Source organism: Dreissena polymorpha, chromosome 1 (assembly GCF_020536995.1).
Source record: "Dreissena polymorpha isolate Duluth1 chromosome 1, UMN_Dpol_1.0, whole genome shotgun sequence".
In the NCBI taxonomy this organism is placed as follows: Eukaryota; Metazoa; Mollusca; class Bivalvia; order Myida; family Dreissenidae; genus Dreissena; species Dreissena polymorpha.
In genome coordinates this window covers 31477005-31502635 of record NC_068355.1, presented here as the reverse complement: position 1 = coordinate 31502635, position 25631 = coordinate 31477005, and the positions used below count along the sequence as shown (strand labels likewise).

Sequence of the window (25631 nt, the reverse complement as noted above, 5' to 3'; positions counted from 1 at the left end):
CAATTTTAAATGCAAATTTGAGGGTTAAGCTTGACACTTTCGCATTTTCTTCACTTTTCTATATACGATACAAAAGTTTGTCTCTGAACTTTTAAACTGAAATACGATTAACATGCCAATAAATGGAAGAGCAGAAACCACAGTTGGCATTTGGTTTAACCTATTTATTAAAGTATGATTGCATCTAAAGTCTTAGGCTATTAAGAGTGGGTCTCTTGAAAGCATTGCCACAGTGACTCCTTTTGCAATGGCAAGGGCACTTACCTATTGAGATGTAGGGGTTAAGTTGTAGTTGGGGACATTTCTCTCTGGGCCTGAACTTGTGAGTATAAGCCTCTGTGAACAGATAAAATGGTCTTAGCGCCTCCCAGAAATGTGTGCCTGTAAACCAAATAATTCAATGAATTCTGAAATAGCATCTGCTATGTTGAAAGTCAATGCAGTTGGTTTGATTAAATAAATGCTCAAATATTGCCTTCTATATATGTACTCTTTATACAAACAGTGTTCATCCCTCTGGAGCTTATTAAGTTATGTGCAAAACCAAAAAAGTGTTATTTAAATTTTTTAAGTTAGTAGCATGGAGTTTAATCAACACGTGCAAATAGGAGTACACACCTGCATATTATACACGGTAAATTACAGCCCAAATATACCTTGTGGATGAGATAATCTCGGCCCTTAGGCAGGAAAGTTTGAATCCCCAGGTTTAGACTGGCTGCACCCTGCGGGAAGGATTCGTTTAGCATTAGCCCCGAGGTCCTGCGCCAAGAGCCAACTACCCTCGATGCACAGGAAGTGTCTCTTGGCGTCTGGGACCAGCTGACCAGAGAGCCTGTTGTTAAGCTGGGTACCAATCAAGTATTGCATCAAGTCCTGACAACAATAAATTGATATTTAGGATATTGCAATTGATTGTACACCAATAACAACTCAGAATAGGGTTGTATCAATGTTTAACGCACATCAACTTGAAATTGAAAGTTAGGGGTTTTAAACCTCAAGGAATACATGGTAAAGTACAGTTTGTAGCAAGGTGTAATACTTATTTTTTTAAATCAAAAACAGGCCTTACTTGAGCAATTTAGAATGTGAGACTGTACACCTGTAATTATGCAATATACAACTTTAAATGTGATAATAAACAACTTTAAATGTAAGACTACATAATTTTAAATGTGATACTCAGCAACTGAAAATGTGAGACAATACAGCTTTAAATGTGACACTGTACAGCTTAAAGTGTGAGACTGCACACCTTTAAATGTGACAGTTTATAACTTATACGTGAGACTAAACAACTTTAAATGTGAGACAATTAATACAACTGTATGACATATAATAAGAAACAATAGATGTGAGTTGAATACTGAAAGTGTATGAGTACTTGATCACACACGTTTTATCTATGGATCAGACAGAAATACAGATGAACGTCTACCGGTATATTGAATTCAGTCTATGACACTCTATCTTGCAACCAGGGTTTGTACTAATTTAACTAGTAATTATTGCCTATTCTGGTTAAAACTATTCTCTCTAGGTGATTTTAATTGATACTTCTAGCAACTGGTGCTGAAATTGTGTGCATAAGGACATGAAAGCAATATAGTGCTATTGTTTTGACAACATCCGGGCTCTAATTTGAATAACAATCATATCCAATTAAATGTGAAATAAATAATTTATATAACTCCAACTTCAAAATAGTAATGAAAGTTAGTGAAATAAGCAAATTACACAAGTTATTCTTATCAAAGACTCTAAAATGTGCTAGAACTAGTGGCCAGCTCTACGCAGAGTTTATTTTAAACATTTTTGGATTGGGACAATTCGGAAAAAATCATGCTGTTTTGAATGAAATTGGGATAATGGTTGTTGTTTTTGCTAAAAAATTAAACATTGAGAATAAGTGCTACCTATATTAATTGCACTAAGGTTCAAGTTATAGAGCTGAATAAGGAAATGAACTCAATGTTGCAACCTATTAAAACATTTTTTGGGGGCAAACCTTGAATTGAAAATTTTAGCTAGTAATTATGGGAAAATAGAGACTTTTTGAGTCTAGGAGTGGAACTGAATTTTGGCTCCAATTTCCACAAAATAAATAATACTGTAAGGTCTCACCTGAGGCTCAAGGAGCTGAGCTGATATTGCTAAGGGCTGAGTTTGAGTTCTGATTAACATCGAGTTGAGAGTCGAAGGGCGTACTGGACCACACAACACAACTGCTGTCATTTGTCAATGCCTTCTCTAGCCTCGATTCAATACGAGGCCTATGGGCTCGGAGTGGGAAGTGCTCATAACAAAGCTAGACATGTTCACATTTTGCGCCTTGTTTATAATCTTTGGCGGAATTTGCGTCTGAGGCATGCCCCAAGGATGTATTGTGCTCTGGGTGTTCACAGCCAAGTCATTACTGCCTTTCTTCGTCAGCAAATGCGTCAGAAGCGTGTTCTCTTTGGACAGTTTACACGCCTGAGAGAACAAACCGAGACGTCCGTAACGCTATTACTGTCAAAACTATCAACAGCAGAAGTATCTACTTTGGAAAGCCTACACTTCTAAATTAATCGCTTCAATTGTTCCTTGATTTTTTGCCCTGTTTATTGCTGAATTTCTGTTGGTCCCATAATGAATGGAACAAGTTATTCAACTTTGTATTCTGTGATATTCTTTGTGATGTCCCAGAGCAAGCACACTGGCTGTTAGTTTTACCATTTCTACTGCTTATATTTAACAAAACTACTCGGGCTTGAGTGTGGAAAACTTGACCAGGACATTGCGGTTGTTGAGAACAGTCCGTAAAAACTTGACGTTCTGAGAATTTCCTGCAGAACAGAATTGTTCAACGATGCTGATCCTTTGAGGCTGCAGGTCAAAAGTGAGGAGTTAGTGGTCAGGGGAGGGGAAGGGTCGTCCTTGACTGGATCTCCTGCATGCTGGACTGGTACTGTTGCTGGGCCAGCTCAATACCAATCTGGTGCTCTCCTGAAAACAGCACAGTGGGTGATATGAACGTGTAACAAATGTTTATATTACAATCTACAACAAACTATGCCTCTTGATTAGATGTGAAGGTTTTCAACAGCAAAAATTCATTCTCATGAATGACTTATCTGGTATTTCATTGGTTCCTTGTCCTGAATAGCATGAACATATATACAATTAAACCATTTCACATTGAAACATTAAAAGTTTTGGCTATTGCTATACTAACCTGTAAATTCATAATTATAGTTTTTGTTAAATTTCAGAGATATAATTTCCTAAGTCAATATGCAGCTCATCAATATAAGGAAGTGTCGTCCCAGATTAGCATGTCCACATAAGCTAATCAGGGAAAAAACTTTCTGACTAGACTGAATTTTCATAAAGATGATTCTTCTTTTCAACCAAAAAATACCTTTGAAGAGGAAAGTGTTGTCCCTTATTAGCCTGTGCAGAATGCAGAATGCACAGGCTTATCTGGGACAACAATTTAAAAAAGCCCCATTTTCCACAGCAAGGCTTATTTATCTTATTTATCTTTTTAGCCATTTTTTCCAGCATAACAAGACCAAGGAATGGAAAATTATATTGTTAAATTAATTTAATATTGTTTGAGTGCACCCATTCTTTTAATCACTTTACTTTTACAAAGCATTCATATATGTTTTACTTTAATATATGTTTCAATAAGTGGGAGGCAAAAACTAAATAAAAATGTCTTCCAAAAGTTGCAAAAACACACATACATTTTTTACCATGCCTTGAAATGTCTTAGCTTGTTAAAATCTGTTTAAATTCACAATAGAAAACATATCCAAAGTAAATCAATATCCAACAAATTAAATGTTCAGTTTCAGTGCTCATTTCATTATTCCACTAGCATATAAGGAAGCGCCTATTATGGTGTACTTTATAAAGAAGAAAAGACAATCTGTTCAGTATTCACATACACCTGGGAGTAAAATTAAGTTACAGGCCACTTGCCCTTAATTACTTCTAGCTGATAACACTACTTTGCTCTTACTTTGATGACGCCCACAAATCCAAATTTTTACAGTAACCAATACCAAGACATGAATTGTTTCTAAGTAAATTGAAAACATTAACTTTGTTTCATATGTTTAGGGAAAATAAAAGTTTCAGTAAAAATATTACCCAAACGCCCTCAAACACAAATCATATACATGTAACAGGGCTTGGTTTGTCTCATCTTTGTGAAGCGTTTCAGCCCACTCATTTTAAATTTGTTAAAGTTGTGAACAAATGAGGAGCAAACTCCTTAAAATTTCCAAAATTTGAGTCACAAACTTGTTTTAATTGTGAAACTTTGAGTCAAGAAATTCTCAAATTTGTCAAAAATGGCCATTCGGAGGAAAAATAGCCCTGAATCATGCTCTTTGAAGACAGACTTATATTGAATACCTCTTCAAAACAGGCCCTGAATGATAAAACCGAGCAAAATAAGATTAGTCACCAATTCAAGCTGGAGACTGGAGTGTTACACGCCTGATCCTGGAAAAATATTTATACTCGGCATGACAAATCAAGGTTTTAAAAAAAAATAACTTTTTGGTGGACACTTTAATATGTGGATTTTGTATTTTCGAAAAAAGGAATTTGCCCTGGGCGGTTTTGTTATGTGTTTGAGCTAATTTCATGGATCAGTAAGCCCCACAAAATCAACTTTAAATAATGACCCACAAATAAAAATGAATTTACAGTTCATAATCAACATGTTTTTTAAAAATGTGTTTGTGTTTGACTAGATTTATTTTATTTGTTTTTAATTTAAATTCAGACTTAACTTGAGTCTTATTCTGGGACAACTGGGCTTAATGAATGTATATAATGTGCTCCCACATTAGCCTGCGCAGTCCTCACAGGCTATAACCTGAGACGACAATTTCCACCAAGACTTGATTTTTGTTTGGAAGAAATTCCCTTAAAACTAAAATTTCCTCAAAAGTGGAAAGCATTATCCCTAATAAGTCTGAGTGCGCACGGCTAATCGGACGATGGCACTAACATGCATTAAGCACCCTTTTCCCATAACAAGGCTCACCTGGTATCATCTTGTACAACTCTGTAACAGACTGTAGGGGGATTTACTTTGAGCCTCATTCTGAGAAAACAGGGCTTAATAAATTGTGCACTAAGTGCACTAGCCTATAGAGCCACACAGGCTTATCAGGGACAACACTTTCGGCTAGACTGACATTTTCTTTAAGAAGACTTCCTATATACAAAAAATTCCATAAATGCAGAAAGTGTCATCCATGATTTTCCTGTACAGACTACACAGGCTAATCTGGGACCACACTTTACGCACATGCATTTAGTCCCTGTGCAGACTACACAGGCTAATCTGGGACCACACTTTACACACATGCATTTAGTCCCTGTACAGATGTACAGACTACACGGGCTAATCTGGGACCACACTTTACGCACATGCATTTAGTCCCATTATCCCAGAGGGAGGCACATATGTTTCTTGAAAAAACACTCAACAACAGACTGTAAGCAGACTTAAGTTTGTGCAATGAGGCCGGAGTCCTTCTAATAGCAAGGGAAAATTCTTGGTGTTTTGACCACAAATTGGGACATTGTGTTGTTGTTTTTTTATTACAAATACTATACAATCCAGAATAAGCGTTTTCAATATTGCATTTAATAAGGTTCAATTATTAGAGTTGGGTAGAGAGATAAACTTGGTATTGTGATAAATTTCTTTTACTTTACCTTCAATTGGGAATTTTAGGCAGTTGTTTGGGAAAAATACATAGTTCCAGCATTTGGTATGGGGCCGATTTTGGCCACAATATTTGACAAAAAAACAATAACACAGTTTACACATCAAGAACTTAACACCTCCTGCAAACAGGCTCTATACGATCAAGGCCTTCAAATCTTTACTAAATATCTCACAACGTTATACAAACTCAATGCCTGCATGGGGATGACAGAAGTTCTTGTGGTGTTATGTTACTGAGGTTTCTGTATTGGTAAGTTGGAAAGCAACAAGCTGAAGAATGTTTTGATTTATTGATCCTCAAGTAAATGAAGTTGTGCTGTAAACACGATACATAAAAGAAAAGACCCAATTTTAACTTCTATGAAATCATATTTTTGTCCACTTCATATTTAGCATTTTTAATACAAAGGTAACACTGTAAAACCATTATTTCATCTCCTAATTACTTAATGATTACAACTGTCAAACCATATAAAGCAGCATCACCGGCAACAATAAGTAGATGGGTAAAATCAGTGTTAAAAGCTGCTGGTCTCGGGAACACATTTAAACCTCACAGTACAAGGGCAGCTTCAACATCAAAAGCTAATCATTTAGGTGTTTCATTGCAAACTATCTTAGACATGGCCGGCTGGTCAAATGCAAAAACATTTGCTAAATATTATTCAAAAGAAGTTCACAATGAAAATCAACATTCTCTGGTTTTTCAATCAGCTATTTTATGTGGAAAATAAAAAGTGTACATATTCTATCATGAATTCTTGTTTATCTCTTTATTCCTGCACAAATTTGCAGAAATTCTCTAAAATCTCGTGTGGGGCTCATTAAGGGGTTATGCAGGAGATGAAATTGAATAATTAACCGAGACTTACCTTCGTAGATGGGAAGGTGAAGGTTGATTGTCATTTCATCTACTGCAAACCCCTTAAGAGCTCAACACGCCCTACCCAATCCCACCCATTCCATCTTTTCTACAAATTTGTTAAACAAAGTATTCCTTAATGAATTCTTTGCTAACTCTAAAGCCTGATATTTTTGGCTGGCTGCGGAAGCTGCGTCATCTCTCGTGTAGAGCTCTTAAGGGGTTTGCAGTAGATGAAATTACAATCAACCTTCACCTTCCCATCTACGAAGGTAAGTCTCGGTTAATTATTCGTTTGAGGCTATTTTTTGTTGATTTTAAGGTTTTACCAATCCACAAATTTATCATAAACACATGGGAAATGAACTGACACAATTTTCTCATTTATTTTTCCAAACTCAGTAATCCACACATTAACTTATTATATGTCCATGAAATACTATTGTAATCACCAACAGTTCATGAGGAGGAATATCAATGATTTTGCAATATACAAACAATTTAAGAGGATATTTTACCTTATGTAAATTCATTCTGTTCTTTACCACCTCATCTTTTTGCATTCTTAATAAACAGGAAATACACAAGACTGCGCGTTCCTGGTGTATTTATGGGTCTGTAAAACAGACCCATAACCGAAGCATTTTATTTGTTTTTAAATAAGTGCCTTATTATAATTACAGTGCTTTCAACAGGAATTTTTTCAGACGCCCCGGGGCCATTGGGGGGGGGGCGAGATTTAACAAAAAATGTTTTAAACCTTTCCCGCATAGATATGCATAATCGCGCCACGATTGATTCCTTAATACATCCGTATGAAACCATACTTTTTATCTATTACTGCCAACTTGCTACTTTTACCGTTGCTACTCATTACCCTATAATCCGGTATATTCCATTATAAAAAGGACATTCTGATAAATATTTAAGATAAAAGTGCTCAAAATTTCCAAGAAATGCAAACATTCACCATTTGTTGTCAAATTTTGGCATATCTGTTACTGTGTAAAGATGTGATAAAAACGTCCAATCAGGGCGTTTTTTTCCACTTAACAGGCGTAAATCGCCTGACGTGATGTTCCCGGTTTTATTCATTATAATTATTATATCTCAATCATATTTCAATAAGATCTAACAAAGTATATAACTATCATAAAATGATTTTATTCGTATAATTTGATATATTAGAAAGAATGATATTAAATTAGTTTTTTTCCAAATCAATTGACTTTTCACAGGTAAATATTCCAAAACCACAATGGCATTTTTCCCCAAAATGACGAAGAAAAGGTCTTACAAAGGGTCTATGTTACCTTCTGCGTATTCAGGTTATTCTTGTCCACCACATCCTTTCCCCCTTAATAGTTTTGACTAAACCAACTTTAATTGTGAAACTTTACAACTTTAAATGAGAGAATTAACAACTAAAAATGTAAGACTACATAATTTTAAATGTGATACTCGCCAACTTTAACTGTAAAACAATTCAACTTTTAACATGACACTAAACAACTTAAAATATGAGACTGTACACATTTAAATGTGCACAACTTATTACGCGAGACTAAACAACTTTAAATGTTAGACAATACAACAAGTCATAAGACACAATACTGTAAGTATATGAGTACTTGATCACACACGTTTTGCCTATGGATTAGACAGAAATGCAAAAACAGATAAAAGTCTATGGTGAATTAAGTATATGATACTCTGTCTTGCTACCAGGGGCCATTATACTAGTAATTATAGCCTATTCTGGTTAAATCTATTATATGTACGTGATATTGAATCGATACTAGTTGATGTCTACATTTTATGCCGTTGTTTTTGTAAGACAGACCTTAGATGTAAAGTTTAGTCACTGGCGTTGAAAGAGTGTGCATAAAGATATGAAAGCAGTATAGTAATTTTGTCTTTGCAAACATCCGGTTTCTAATTTAAATATAAATCATATTCAGTTATACATGAACACAAATACTTAACAATTTAGAATTTTTGATTTGTATTTTAATTGTACTAAGTTTCAACTTATAGGGCTTAATAAGGCAAGTAACTCATTGTTGCAACCTATCAAACACTTTTTGTTGCAAATATTGCATCGTAAATTTTAACCAGTAAATATTAAAAAAAAATTATAGACTTTTTGAGGAATGGGGCTGAATTTAGGCCCAATCTTTGACAAAATTAATAACACTGTAAGGTCTCACCTGAAGCTCAGAAGCTGAGCTGATATAAGGGCCGAGTTTGAGTTCTGATTAACTTCGGGTTGAGAGTCGAAGGGCGTACTGGACCTTACAACAAAACTGGTGTCATGTTTTGAAGCCTTCTTTAGTCTCAATTCAATGCGATGCACTTTGGCCTCGGAGTGCAAAGTGCTCGTAACAAAACCGGACGTGTTTACTTTTAGCAACATGTTTTCAATAATGGGCGGATTTCGCGTCTGAGGCGCACCACATGAATATATTGTGCGCTGAGGACAGTCTGTAACTCTACTACTGTCCTAACTATCTCCAGCAGATACACTTCTGAATTAATCGTTTCGATTGTTCCTTGATTTGCTCCCGTTCATCGCTGAATATATAGCTGCCTTATAAAGAATGAAACAAATTATTCAACGTTTAATTCTTCGTGAGATTCTTCGTGATGTCCACAGCGATAACTAACTGTTAGCGTTTAATTTTAGCTTTACCATAAGTGCTGCTATTACGTTTTGCTTCTGTAACACTCATCCCACTTGGGCACTAGAGCTAAACAAAACTACTCGGGCTTGCTTGGGAAAGTCTCGACACAGACATTTCGGTTGTTCATAACAGCGCGTGAAAACTTGACGTGCTGAGGATTTATTGCAGAACAGACTTGTGTAACGATGCTGACCCTTTGAGGCCGGAGGTCCAGAGGGAGGAGCTAGGGATCAGGGGAGGGAAAGGATCGTTCTGTATTGGGGCTCCTACAGGCCAGACTGGTGCTGTTGCTTGGCCAACTCGATATCAATGCTGGTGCTCTCCTGAAAACAACAACACTAGAGTGGGGGGTATGAACTTGTAACACATGTTTATATTACAATGTATAATACACTACATATATGCCTCTTGATTGGATGTGAAGGTTTTCAACAGCAAAACATAATTATCTGAATTTCTAATTTGGCATTTCATTGGTGCCTTGTCCTAAATAGCAATTAATGAAAATTAATGCAATTACCGGTAAACCATTTCGTATTAAAACATTAAAAGTTTTGGCTAATGCTTTAATAACCTGTAAATTCATAATAATTATTCTTACTTAACTTTCAGTGTAATTTTATAAGCCAAATTGCCGCTCATCAATATTAGAAGCTTTCTTCCCAGATTAGCATGTGAAATCCACATAAGCAAATCAGGGAGGACACTTTCTGACGATACTGGATTTTCACAAAAGAAGATACTTATTTTCAACAAAACATACCTTTAAAGAGGTAATTGTTGTCCCTAAGTAGCCTGTGCGGACTGCACAGGCTAATCTGGGACTACAATCTAAGCACATGCATTAAGCCCAATTTTTCCACAGCGTGGCTCATGTCTTAAGCCAGTTTTTTCCTGCATAACAACAAAAAAGAATGGAAAATCATCTTGTTAAAAGGTAATAAATGGTTTATTGTTCTCATAATCATAAACGGTTAACTTTTACAATTCATTCACAAAGGATTTACTGTTGATACAAGTTTCAACAAGCAAATTCGTTGAATTGATATCCCCTGCCAATATGCTTCTGGACACAAAAGTGTTATATTTATCACTCAAAAAAGCATTTTTTCAAGATACAAAGTGCCTGAACTCTGTTATAAACAGATGGTGTACAACGCCGTTTGGCGTGCATCATTCTCTTATCAATATATATACTCATACCAAGTTTCAATGCAATCCGCTAAAGCACTTCCAAGATATGGCTCCGAACGAATGGACGGACGGAAAGACAGACGGACAGACAACGCCAAAACAATATCTATCCACCTATGGCGGGGGATAATAATAAATGGGAGGCAACAACTTCATATTAATGTATTCCCAAAGTTACAAAAACACACACACCATTTTTACCATGCCTTTACAGGTCTTTGGTGTTAAACTCTGTTTAAATTCACACTAGACAACAGTTCCAAAGTAAACCATCATGTCATAAAAGTTGTAAGATATATTACAAATTAGTAAAATATGAAACAATTTAATGGCAACAACTCACTGCTGGTACATATTGACAGTTCTCTCCCTTGTTAGTGTAAGCTAAATTAATTAAAGGCCACAATATACTAAATGATTTCCCTATATAATTCAATGTAAAAGCGTCAACTTAAAGAGAAAATAAATGCAACATTTTGAACATAGAGACCACCATAACCAAACTTTTACTGAAAGTTCATTCTAAGTTGAATCAATTTAAGCAATAAAAAAGATATGTCATGTTAAAACCAAACATTAACTTTACTCAAATCAAACTCTACTTCTTTTGCGCCTTAAATTTTTCGGCCATTTTCTAGTGCAATGTAACTGTTTTCAGGTCAAACTTGTACTTTAGTCTCTAACTTTATCATATGTCAGGGATTAAATACTGAGCACCTTTTCTTTCCCTTCCAATATATTCAAGAGATAAAGCCAGAACACCAGTCTAAAGTGTAAAACATGGCTTCGAGTAAAATATGATTTTTTTAGTCAGTACAGTCCTACATGAAACGATTATTTAGTATAATGTAACCTATAAAACAACCTGAACTGTTTAAAACGCAAAAAATATGCACTTCCTTATCATTTTTCATCTATCCTCAATGTGCATGCCAAACTTCAGATTGATCCTTTACGTAGAAATGTTTGGACAATGAAAATTATTATGATAATGCCTGATAAGACATATGGCTTCCATTGTCGGTGCTTAAATTTATAAAGGGCTTTCAAGAGCAAATAATATTAACTTATATAACAGAATACAGTTAATATACTGTAAACTTCTTATATGCTTTATCAAAGAAGAAATATAATATTATTAAAACGTGTTTGGGCTTCTTTCAGTGCGAATTTGTGAGTTTAGATGTGCTCAATACGAGATTCTGTACTTTTTATTATCCCTAGGCCATAGGCGGAGGGATACTGTTTTGCGTTGTCTGTCAGTCCTTCCGTCCGTCCGTCTTTCCGTCCGTCCGCCCGTCTGTCCGGAGCCATATCTTGTAAGTGCTTTGGCGGATTTCATTGAAACTTGGTATGAGTATGCATATGGATAAGAGGATGATCCACGCCAAATGGCATTGTACATCATCAGTTAATAATAGAGTTATGGCCCTTTGTATCTTGAAAATGCTTTTTGTGTGTCCGGAGCCATATTTTTGAAGTGCTTTGGCCGATTTTATTGAAACATGAAATGAGAATATATATGGATAAGAGGATGATGCACGCCAAATGGCAATGTACACCATCTGTTCATAACAGAGTTTTGGCCCTTTGTATCTTGAAACATTGTTGTTTTGAGTGTCAAATATAATACTTTTGTGTCCAGAAGCATATTGGCGTGTGCTATCAATTCAACGAATTTGCTTGTTTTAATTATTTTCCCATACAAATTTTCCAATTTAATTATTTTTCTTTACACTTTTCAATACTCGTTTACTCCATGAAACAAAACGCATTTATTCCATGAAACTAACAAGAACGCATAATATCCTGTGAAAAAATGGTGGTTTTAAGAAAATTATGCTCCTTTGTGACGGGGCCTGTTTTTACTAAAAAAACAACACTGTATACTCAATGAAAACTTAACACCTCCTCGCAATAAGACTCTATACGGCATTAGATGGAATAGATTCCAATCAAATAGGCTTAATTAAATATCTTACAGCTTTACAAAAACTCAAGGCCTGCATGGGGATGACAGAAATTATTGCGGTGTTGTGTTTCTGAGGTGTCTGTATCGGTAAGTTGGAAAGCATCGAGCTGGAGAAGGGTTTGAGTTATTGATCATGAGGTAAAATAAGTTGTACTGAAAACACGATATACACAAGAATAGACGCCATTTTACCTTCTGTGAAATCATATCATATCATTCTCGTACACTTCACTTATTTATACACTGCAAAAACACTATTATTCGCGGGACATTATTTTTTATTGATTTTAAGGGTTGAACGATCCACAAATTAAATACAAACACACTGGAAAATAACTTACACAAATTCCATATTTATTGTTTCCAAACTGAGAAAGTCATGCATTAACTACCACGTCCATGAAAGTCTTTTTTTAACCACGAAATAACATGCGGACGAATATATATGATTTTACAATAAACAAACAATTTAGAAGGATATTTTACCTTATGTAAATTCATACCATTCTTTGCCACCTCATCTTAATAAACAGGAAATACACAAGCAGTACTTTTCCTTGAGTATTCATGGGTCTGTTAAACGGACCCATACCCAAAGCGTGTTATATGCTGTTCCTTATGAAAATTATATCTAAATTATGTTTCAATTAGATCTAACAAAGTTTATAACTATCATAATAGGATTTTATTCCTATAATTTGAAGTATAATTAAAACTTATATTAAATGTGTTTTTCCCAAATCAATGGACTTTTAGCACAAAACAAATTCAAAATCCCAAAATTGCATTTTTTCCCAAAGTGGCCAAGAAAAGGCCTGACAAAGCGTCTCTTTTACCTTCTGCGTCATGCTTGTCCCCCACATCCTCAGCAACGTTGACCCGACCCAGCAGCAACTGAAGCAGCAGAATAGCTTGATGTATTTCTTGTATGTATATTTAGGACTCACACACACTGATATAAATGTAATAACAATCAATAAGACATGTTCAACATCATAAAATATGGCAAATTAATAAATCTCACATCAAGTGTAACCTTTCTGTAAACGTTGCGTAAAATATCAATATATACTCCTCCAAAGATAACTTAAACAATTTCATATATTATTAAAAAAGTATTCATCCATATACATTTCTTACATGGCATGGTGTTTATAGAAATGAAAGTCTAAAAATAGCCTCAGTTGCTATGTACATGTGCATATATGTAGAAATATTAAATTTTCAGTTGAAATGCTTTGTTTTTTCATGCAAAGGACCATAATGACACAAACGTTATGACAACATAACATAATATGCATTACATCTAATGTTCAAACAAAAACCCTCACATTGTGTAATCAGTTAACAATATGTTCACATAAATTATTTGTATCTTTAACTACACACACAATGTTGTATTGTTACATCACACACTACTATGTTCGTATGCTAAACAACACATTGTCATTGAAATATTAATCACTTATTACAACAACTAGTACATACATGTACACACTATTCCACTCTGAACACCAGGATGTTGTCGTCCCCCCACTGTCCCACAATGATGGATGATGTGGTGCTGCTGTAGCAGACTGACGCTGGCCACCACACTCCATCCTCCTGAGTAGCCAGCGTAGCCAGCTTACTCTCTCCCTTCCAGCCCACCTGTAGTACAGTGTTGGACAGGTGTCCACAGACCAGCACCTGGCCTGCAGGGGTCACATGTAGACCAAGTGGGCGCAATAGTGTTATGTCTGTGAATGTAGCCAGGAGTGTGCCATCCCTGGCCAGGGTGAGAAGCTTGTGCTGCCGGTACCTGCCGATGATGTACAGCCTGTCTCCTGTGGGACTCACAGCACACTTGTATACTGCAAAACAGAGTAACATCAAGATATTGAATTACTGTCAATGTTAAATAATCTTATTAAACATACTGCAGTGATATTGTATTACGCATATGTTGTTATAAATAAGCCTTTACACATCTAAAATATATGCATAGATTCCAATAAAAAAATAGTTAAGTGTGACAATAAACTTCAGTATCAGTGTTATTGTGTAGAAGTTTGACATGTTGAAATGTGACTGAAGAAATATTGATGCGTTTTTATCTATTTTCTCACAAAACCAATAACAACCGCATAATGCTAAAATTAATTATTAAAATTATTACCTCCCTTTGAACACTTCTTACAATCCAACCACAAGGCACGACTTAAATTTTTTAAGAGTACTTATTTATACAATGTTTTGAAATTTCTCAATTAATTGCATACATACGTTTGAAAACTTCTTAAAATCCAACTATACCTATTTAAAGAGTATCTATTTTAAATAATTTGTTATTTGTTTATTTATAAAATATATTGCACTGTACAGTAATCTGACAATTAACCACACAAATGCAAACAAGGTCAGAAAGTGTCTCTTTCCCAGGAACTCAGTTTCTATTTATAGACATGTCATGTATTGACAGTCAAAGTACTTCATTACTCATGTTTATAAATCAATAATTCTGAAAACATGTATTATTTTGGCTATTGTAGCAATAAAATGGCACATATTCATTATTGAACAATTACTTTACATTATATCAGGGAGTTTCTGCTATGTAAAAATTGCCCTAAAAGGTACCCGATTCCAAACCAATATTGAACAAAAAAATCCCAATTTCCATTGTTGTCTTTTTTTTGTGTTTTTTTTTTAAAGAAAGAAGTGTCTAATGCTTATTATATATGAATTTTATTCTATAATAACCTTACAAAGTATATAACTATAAATTATATGATTTTTTCCAAACTGGCAAGGTAAAGGCCTGATGTGGGACAATTTGGCATATATGGCAAGCATGTAACGCTGCACAAAATGCCTAGAAATCATGCCACGAAAACCGCATGGATTAGAGCTATAAGCAGGCAAGATGCGACGCCAAACGGGTAGGTATCATTAGTGTATCGATATCTTATATGTCGATGTACATAAATATTGTATTTTTAGGAGTATTACACCATGTAGATGGCAAGCAGTATTATTATAAACATTTTATTTAGTATTAATCGGTAAAAAAAAAGAATTTGATTTAATATGGCCTAATTTTTATTTATTTTTTTCTGTATTTATTTAAACCCTTGGGCGTATATTGATGTTGCAGATACACCAGGGTATGCTCTAATCATTGGTGGATAGAAATGGTCCAAACTCCATGAACAGGAACAAGGTGCCAACAAAATACCACGGGCAAAAGATCATTTCTATCTAGAAAGTAAAGACATGTTAATCTCTAATAAAGGTGATGAATTGCTGTTTCAGCCTATCAACCCGTTTTAAATTATTTATACATCTCATGCTGTTCATAGTATGTGAATATAATATAAACAAGGGCTGTTTGGAAAAATGCATGCCCCCCATATGGGCTGTCAATTGTAGTGGCAGCCATTGTGTGAATACGTTTTTTGTCACTGTGACCTTGACCTTTGACCTAGTGACCTGAAAATTAATAGGGGTCATCTGCCAGTCATGATCAATGTACCTATGTAGTTTCATGATCCTAGGCCTTATTATTCTTGAGTTATCATCAGGAAACTATTTTACTGAGTCACTGTGACCTTGACCTTTGACCTAGTGACCTGAAAATTAATAGGGGTCATCTGCCAGTCATTATCAATGTACCTATAAAGTGTTATGATCCTAGGCGTAAGTGTTCTTGAGTTATCATCCGGAAACCATTTTACTATTTCAAGTCACTGTGACCTTGACCTTTGATCTAGTGAGCTGAAAATCAATAGATTTTATCTGCCGGTCATTATCATTGTACCTGTGAAGATTCATGATCCTAGGCATAAGCATTCTTGAGTTATCATCCTGACACTATTTTACTGTTTCGAGTCATTGCACTGTGACCTTGACCTTTGACCTAGTGACCTGAAAATCAATAGGGATCATCTGCCAGTCATGATCAATGTTCCCATAAAGTTTCATGATCCTAGGCGTACGCATTCTTGGATTATCATCCAGAAACCATTTTACTGTTTTGAGTCACTGTGACCTTAACTTTTGACCTAGTGACTTGAAAATCAATATGGGTCATCTGCCAGTTATGTTCAATGTACCTATGAAGTTTCATGATCCTAGGCCTAAGCATTCTTGAGTTATCATCCGGTAACCATTTTACTATTTCAAGAAACTGTGACCTTGACCTTTGATCTAGTGACCTGAAAATCAATAGTGGTCATCTACCAGTCATGATCGATGTACCTATGAAGTTTCATGATCCTAGGCATAAGCATTCTTGAGTTATCATCCAGAAACCATTTTACTATTTCAAGTCACTGTGACCTTGACCTTTGACGTAGTGACCTGAAAATCAATAGGGGTCATCTGCCAGTCATGATCAATGTTCCCATGAAGTTTCATGATCCTAGGCGTAAGCATTCTTGGATTATCATCCGGAGACCATTTTACTGTTTTGAGTCACTGTGACCTTGACCTTTGACCTAGTGACCTGAAAATCAATACGGGTCATCTGCCAGTTATGATCAATGTACCTATGAAGTTTCATGATCCTAGGCCTAAGCATTCTTGAGTTATCATCCGGAAACCATTTTACTATTTCGAGTAACTATGACCTTGACCTTTGACCTAGTGACCTGAAAATCAATAGGGGTCATGTGCAAATCATGATCGATGTACCTGTGAAGTTTTATGATCCTAGGCATAAGCATTCTTGAGTTATCATCCAGAAACCATTTTACTATTTCAAGTCACTGTGACCTTGACCTTTGACCTAGTGACCTGAAAATCAATACGGGTCATCTGCCAGTTATGATCAATGTACCTATGAAGTTTCATGATCCTAGGCCTAAGCATTCTTGAGTTATCATCCGGAAACCATTTTACTATTTCGAGTAACTGTGACCTTGACCTTTGACCTAGTGACCTGAAAATCAATAGTGGTCATCTGCCAGTCATGATCAATGTACCTATGAAGTTTCATGATCCTAGGCCTAAGCGTTCTTGAGTTATCATCCGGAAACCATCGGGTGGACAGACCGACAGACCAACATGTGCAAAACAATATACCCCCTCTTCTTCGAATGGGGACATAATAATATATGCAATCAAAATTAATTAATTATAGACCATGCATTTTTACTAAAACTTTTCATTACAAAATAGTGCAAAAAACAACAACTGTTAAAACATGTATGTTATATGACACTCAGATCATGCATATTTATACATGTATGTAGCAATATTACTCAATAACATTTCGAAACATCAGACCTTTATTTCTAGCTTATCACTTAGGCACTTGGTTATTTGAATTTGAGTATGAAGTACCTCCTTTGAATTTTAATTGTATTGTTATTTGCATTTAATCAGTATATTTGTTTGTTGTTGTATTTATATAAAAGAAACATGCATTTATATCTTGCTATTACTTTTTTTATAGGTGTTTGAAACTGCTTATCAGTCATGATGACTCTTCAAGTCCACCAAGTTAGAGTAATTCCAGGGATCAGATTGAATGATTTCATGGGTTATGATATCAATATATATCGTCTCCAAAATTGGCTATTTGTTCTTTATAGGGTTTGGCATTTAAGTATATATTTATGTAGATATAATTTTAACTCAACAGTAACATGCCTCTAGTTCAAAGATTTTTAAGATTAACAACCACTTTTTTAATATGGACGTGAATGGTTTTTGTGAGAACAAAACATAAAATGCTTTATGTGGTAGGACTAGGAAATTAATATTTACTTTATTGAAAACCATTCAAATAAACATTAAGATTAATGTATGTATAAAAATAAACTTCTTCATTTTAGCTAGACTGCATCCAAAGCCTTAGGCTTATTGAGATACTCTCAAGTCTGTTTTCTGGGAAGAACCAGTACATAGTGTTTTTGTAAAGATCATGAGAACCCTCCCCAAGTAGGGATCAAACCTGTGGCCTCCCAATGGCTAGGCAGGCACCATATCTACAATGCCACAACAAGATTATTAAACGATACAATATATAAATAAATAAATAAATACTGTATATATAAGATTTATGTATTTCATGTATGCCAGGTCACATGCTGATGACACCAGTGTCGGTGATGGCAGCTCTGGAAGTGTCGGTGGGCAAGCATGTCCTGACGAGAATGAAATCTCCACAAATAACAAACAAGAGGGCCATGAAAGCCCTTTATCACTCCACTGCTGAAGAAAAAGCTGAAACAAATATTCTTGGCATGTGCAAATACTTAAATATTGGCCCTATTTAAGCACTTGTACACTTTTGTGACCCCCTGGGCTGGATCAAATTTAACCTCAGGGGCATAATTTGAGCAGACTTTGTAGAGGACCACTATATCTCACTACATAAAAATGTGGTAGCCCTAGGTCCTAGAGTTAAAGACAATAATATTCTAAAAGTTTTCACAAAATAAGCAAGATATGAGCGTATATAATATTCAATTTTGTGAACCGTGGGTCAAATTTGACCCAAAGGGCATAATTTGAACAAACTTGGTATAAGAGGACTATAAGAATGATGTTACTGCATACCAAATTTGGTAGCAATGCTCCGAATGGTTTTTGACAAGAAGATTTTTTTTAAGATTTCACAAAATAGGCGCTTTATAAGCGTTTATTCAATTTTGTGAATCCCCGGGGCAGGGTTAAAGTTGACCCAGAGGCATTATTTGAACAAATGTGGTAGAAGTTTATTAGATGTCTATACATACCAAATTTGGTAGCCCTAGGCCCAATGGTTATGGACAAGCCCTTTATAAGCTTATATTCAATTTTGTGACCCCCGGGCAGTTTTAAATTTGTCCCCAGGGGCATATTGAACAAACTAAGAAGAGAACTATTATATGTCACTACATGCCAAATTTGGTAGCCCTTTGCCATATGGTTATGGACAAGAAGATTTAAAAAAAATCCCACAATAGGCCTTATATAAGCATATGTTCAATTTTGTGACCCTCGGAGCAGGTTCAAACTTGACCCCAGGGGCATAATTTGAACAAACTTGGTAGAGTACTATAAGATGCTACTACATACCGAATTTGGTAGCCCTATAGGCCCAATGGTTATGGACGAGGAGATTTGTTAAGTTTTCACAAAATAGACCCTACAGTACAGCCAAAGCGGAACAAACGTATTTCGCGATCCGCGGCGGCAAGGTGAAACGAGTCGATGCCGCATCAGTTGTTGAAGCCGCGTCAGTATGCGGCGGCAAGTCGCATTTCGCCGCGAAAATTTGCATCTGTCCGCCGAGGCATGCCGCGATCCGCGACATGATGCTGAGTCGATGCGCATCATGAAATAAAATATCTTTTAAAAATTATTAGTTGCATGTAATTAACAAATTTTGAAATAACAATTATAATAATAATTAAAATCATAATAAATTTATTGTGCGCGGATTTTATTAGCATATACATGTAAGCATAGTTAATGTGTCTGACCAATTAAGTTTGTTTCCTGCCCGTAGTGTATGTATTTCACACATAAACAAGGTCACGTTATTATGTTTTCGCACATACAAGTGGTCAAGGCTCCAGCAAATGGTGGATTTATAAATTAATTGCATGTTGATTTTGTTATTATATTTAAGCTGAGAAAATTAGCAGTTTAAAGTCACATCAATAATCAAGACGGTGACGACGTATTTGTTGTTTTATTAATTATCAGCTTATTATAACTATTGTTTAAATATGCGTATATAAACACGTTTTATTTTGTTCATATTATATAGTTAATATGGCTACTAATTACCCGATAATCATGTATATTCCAGTTTTAAAGCAAATGCTGGTAAATATTTACGATACACAAACATTCTCAATATTTCCTTTAGTATCAAATACATTTTGGCATTTGTTACTATTTATAGAGATGATGAAATAACGTCTAATCGGGGCGTTTTTTCTCCACTGAACACGCGATTTACGCCTGACGTGATGTTCATGTATTTATACAACACAAAATACACCCAAAGTTTCCAAACGACGTTCTACATGTCTGCATAATTTTCGTGCGCTTTTTATGAAACTAAGGATATTTACGCACTGTTTATTTGACGCTAGAATTTGCCAAATGTCGCGTTAGCATTAAAATTCGGAAGGGTGTTTCAGATTACAAATTTGATATTGATAATCGAACTAAACATTAACAGTTGCGTGTAATTAATTCTACGCTACACATACAGTCATGTATGTACATGTTGGTGGATATCTTTTCACTCGATCCACCGCGTACGTATGCGGCGGATTTACTCCGCGAAAGTACGCGAGGTTAATACAGACTCGGCGTCGTTGCGCGGATCGATGCCGAGTGCCATGGTGATACGCCACGTCAACACACGATTCGGCCGCCGCGTACTTATAATCTGGCCGTGGCGTAGCCGCGGATTATGTTTGTGCCGCATTGGCTGTACTTTATATAAGCAGATGTTCAATGTTGTGACCCCTGGGGAAGGGTCAAATATGTCCCCAGGGGCATAATTTGAACAAATTTGGTAGAGGACTATTAGATGTCTCTACATACTGAATTTGATAGCCCTAGGCCCAATAGTTATGGACGAGAAGATTTTGAAAGTTTTTACAAAATAGGCTTTATATAAGAATTTTTTTTATTTTGTGACCCCGGGGCAGGGTCAAATTTTACCCCAGGGGCATAATTTGAACAAATTTGAAAAAAGTTTACCTCAGGAACATTCCTGAGAAATTTCATCAGAATTGGACCAGTTGTTAAGGAGAATAAGATGCTTAAAGGAAAAGTTAGCGCACGGATGGACGCACGACGGACACAGGACCATGATATAAGCCCCGCTGGCCTTTGACCAATGGAGGCAAAAATCAGAAATAACCATCAAATATGTTAATGCCTCAGATGATAAAATCATGTTTTATACTGGCTTGCCAACTTTCGTTTTTTTTAATTCTTTGTTTTTGACATCGATTTAATTTGGTGCCTACGAGTTATGTTCTGAAAAACTGAAAACTGTTAAGATTGAGAAGGGCGTAAAAAAAATTGACCTGTTGATGAGTTTCAATGACATAAAATAAATAAACAAATTATTTGAATTGCGATTCAACAAAATGAAAAAAAAACCTCTTCATTGCAAGTACTGTATTGATAAATAAAACATTTGTTAATTTTTAATGAGTTGTATCTTTTCATTGTATTGTTGTTCTTTGAGTGCTATGTACAGTCACATGTGACAGTAACATATACTTTTAAATCACATATATCACAGGCCATATAAGTATAGATTGATATATTTATCACAACAGTCCATATTTATTTCCCAATTGATTAAAACTAAACAATTGGCCATGTGTTTATATAATGAACCAACAAAGACTTGAAGAATAATATGAAAATAGTTTTTATTGTTACTGTGCGTATATAAATTTATAAATGTATTTCTTTGATGTCAAAATGAAACACTTCAGGTATCTGTTAAAAAAACTGTTGGAAACATTCTTGGTTCATTATAAATGAGCATACTGGTCATGTACGTAATTCCGGCCTGTACGTAAAAAATCGGCCACCTGTGTAAAATCATTTTCATTATCTTAACGCACATATTTTGTTTTTATTTAGAAAAATCAACATGAAAACCATCCGCACTCTCAATATTTTGCAAATGTAAGAACCATATTACTGTAAACTTTTGTGTTAGAATGTCACAAATTTAGCAGGAAATATTTGGCTCGTAGGGAAAGTGATGTCATCATCAGTTACAACAATTATATTCATATAAGAAACAAATATATTTGATAAAATTATTTTTATTTTATCTAATAAACTTTAATTAAAGTTTTACTAATTATTTGTACAAAAAAATTATATTCAAAACATAAAAATCAGAACCTTAATATAAATTTTTAATATCTGAATTACCTCCCTTGATAAGAATATTACTAGATTACATGTTTTAATATTATATATAAGCGTTTACTAATAATCAACACTGAAGTCAACTTTTTAAACAAGATGTGTTTACTTTTTTAGCTATGTTAGAAAAAAATTATTAAACACATTAAAAACAAATATTTTTTTGTGAATTAGCAGTTTCCCATTGTTTATATTTATTAAAATAGGTAGGGGAAGTAACTGGTATTATTATTTCGCATTTATTTTAAATTTCAAGTCAAACATTTTAATAGTATAAACATTGATTAATACTCTGAAATTGAGGACATTTGTCTCAAGATATTGCTTTGTAATTTTATCTGCAGGTCAAACTGAAAAGTGGCCGATTTTTTAGGTACATTTAACCTACGAAAATGGATAGTTTACATGTCATCATTTTCTGTTCATTAAGTAACATTCACCGATCTAATTCTATTTAAATTTTCATGCTAGGTGAGTTTTGAACCCAGGATTATATATGTGAAGTTTAGTTTCAACCAGTTGCCTAACACTAAAGATTTTTCTTAAATAGTCCCAAAAGTGGCCGGAATTACGTACATGACCAGTATATCTAATAACATAATTTTGCAGACATTTCTAAAAATTATGGGATACAGAGATATTGCTCATTTTTAGAATTTTCCACTTTTACCACAATTATTCCTAATTTTAATTGTATCTCTATTGACGGTTTTACTATATATATATGAAGAACAAAAATTAAGGAGACACTCATCAAAAATATTCATAATCCAAGCAATTTAATTTCACGTGATTAAATCATTATCAGTAAAAAGCATTAATATTAACCGACTGGAAATTAAATCAGAATCTTAAAGCAAGCAGACGAATAAGGCACTTACTTAATAAATTAACTCTTTTTGGGAGGCACAAAACACTTGATCTAGAAAGACATTCTCCTAGCAGAGTTGTTGTTTGTGCCTCAACATACAACATCACTATAGCGGGCTCAATTCCAGAAATCTTGGCGAAACACATCAATGTAATTTTACGCTCTTTCATGGAAATATCTAGGACACCAAGCATAATATTTTAGGTAATTACCTTTAAAAACTGCATATATTGTTAATTTATTGAGATATTTAATAACAATTATGAGAACAACTTTCATGCCCATTTACGCAGATGACATCACTCCGCTAAAATGTAAACAAAGGCCAAAATGGTGATGAAAAGCAAGTGTTAATCTACAAACACATTGAAAGTTTTGTGTATGTTTATGTTAAATGTGTAATCAAATGAAATAGCTAATTATGGGAACATATCGTAAGTTTGAAATTTGGATAGATAGATAATATTTATTTTTGATAATTAATAGTGTATCATTGTATGAAGATAATGATCAATGTTTTTGTTTTGTTATGTTCTGCTTATTTGGCTAGGCTGGTCTTGGTTATTGCTCTGTCATATATTTGTATACTACCATGTGCTTAATAACCACTTTGCCATGCTTATTTTATGTCTTTAATTGTCTTCATTAATATTTGTAAGCTTACGGTTTAGATTAGCGCAAATGTCTCAGTTATTATTTATTACTATTAGGTGCTTATCATTTTGCTTTATCTTTTGCTTTGTGTTGCTTATTTGGCTAGGCTGGTCTTGGTTATTGCTCTACCTCATATATATATATATATATATATATATATATATATATATATATATACTACTATGTGCTTCTAGCATTTTTTTTAATTATTTGTTTTACGGGAGCGCCCGACCCTATTTTTCGACAAATAGAAATAAAAATAAAAGTCACTTTCGTTTTTTTAAATTTATATTTCACCCGCCGACCTGGTATTTTATCCAAAACTAGAATTTGCGGAGATTGCCGAAAGTGTTGTTCAAAATGTGTTTATAATACGGGTTGTTTCGTTGTGCCAAGTCGACTTGTAAAGCGTCAGCGATTTTCATTGGCTATTGCAGCCAATACCACACGCTATTAGCCAATCGGTGAGTATTTAACAAATGATTTTCATATTGCATTTCCGAAATGACGGACATTAACAACAATGAGACAAATGTAGCATATTTTAAAATCAAATTAATTAAAAACAGAGCAGAAACAATTTCAATTAGAAAAGTTAATCTTCAGAACACCATTGTTGATATCATGTCTATATTATGTGATACAAAATTAAGAATAATTAGAGTTTTTGCAGAGGTGTCACCATCAATTACTTTCGGTGTGTTTAAACGATTTGGGTAGGTTTAATTAATGTGCGTATTTATTAAAATGTAGATCCTGATATATTTTTATAGATAAAAATCAACATCCTGAAAATGTCCAAGAAGTACTACTTCACGTTTCTTTATAATGAACATGAGGACTGAACCACAAGTACTATTTGCATCAATAATCCCATTCTCCACCCACCCATATATATTCTTTATTTAGAAAAAAAGTATTCAACACAGCTTCTGAAGAAAATTAGATTGGGTCCGGATGTCCGTATGGCCGTCAAAGTCACAAGAAAGTTTTAATTATATTTCTTAGCAAATTAACATGCTTATTATTCTACATTAACTTAAAACAAAACATTTTTTCCATATATTAAACTCTATAACTATTTTTATATCAACATTTTTACCATTTTCCCGGTACCTTTTGACCAAGTTACATCAGTTTGGGTCAGTTCATTTAATTGAATTTCTACAGAAGAAACCAAAGTTTTGACTTTCAAAATGTAATGAAAAAGCAAATGGAATTTATTTCTTAATTATTTGATCAGTTTTGTAAATCAGAAATACGTCTTAATGTATTTTTCAAAAATGAGTTATTATTTAGCCGAAATATGATGTTCTATCAACTGTAAATAATGTTTTCATACTGCAGGATTTGTTCTGCAGGGAATGCAAGTAAATTTATCACACCTCAGGCTCTGTTGATAACATGTGCTCAATTGGCTCTATGTATTTGTTCCAAGGGTTATTATTATCTTCACTTTTATATAGCTCTCTCTGTTTATTATATATCCAAAACATGTTATTGCTGTTTCTCCTTAAAATAATACAGACAACACATTCCATAGAAATTTTCATTTGAACTTAAACTGTGAATAAGAGAGGAACAAAATAATATGTGCAAAAGATTACACCATTTTATTTTTTACTCCAGGACTCCGGGGTCACTGGTTCGAGCCCTGCTGCGGGCTACCTTTTTTCCCTTTTTATATTATTCTTAATATTTTACTGGAGCTTTTTAGATCCAATATGTTTACATTTATCAATATAAAGCTTTAATTG

At 34.5% G+C, this 25631-nt stretch overlaps 1 protein-coding gene and 1 long non-coding RNA gene across 2 annotated transcripts in view; one reads left to right on the top strand and one right to left on the bottom strand.

Annotated features, from left to right (window-relative positions):
- Nucleotides 1-25631, bottom strand: part of LOC127875434 (uncharacterized) — a 666243-nt gene that overhangs the window by 618841 nt on the left and 21771 nt on the right. Inside the window, exons 3-8 of the mRNA XM_052420497.1 lie at nt 13947-14311; nt 13295-13352; nt 8819-9615; nt 2128-2991; nt 657-876; nt 265-381 (exon numbers count right to left, since the gene is read on the bottom strand). Coding sequence (XP_052276457.1) covers nt 13956-14311 — 356 coding nt within the window. The 3' untranslated portion in view covers nt 265-381; nt 657-876; nt 2128-2991; ... (1 more) ...; nt 13295-13352; nt 13947-13955. The remainder of the gene's footprint in view (nt 1-264; nt 382-656; nt 877-2127; nt 2992-8818; nt 9616-13294; nt 13353-13946; nt 14312-25631) is intronic.
- Nucleotides 9496-15732, top strand: LOC127875662 (uncharacterized). Its single transcript, XR_008047477.1, has 5 exons — nt 9496-9642; nt 10158-10229; nt 12471-12545; nt 15251-15379; nt 15595-15732. It is a non-coding gene; the product is annotated as an uncharacterized LOC127875662 (long non-coding RNA).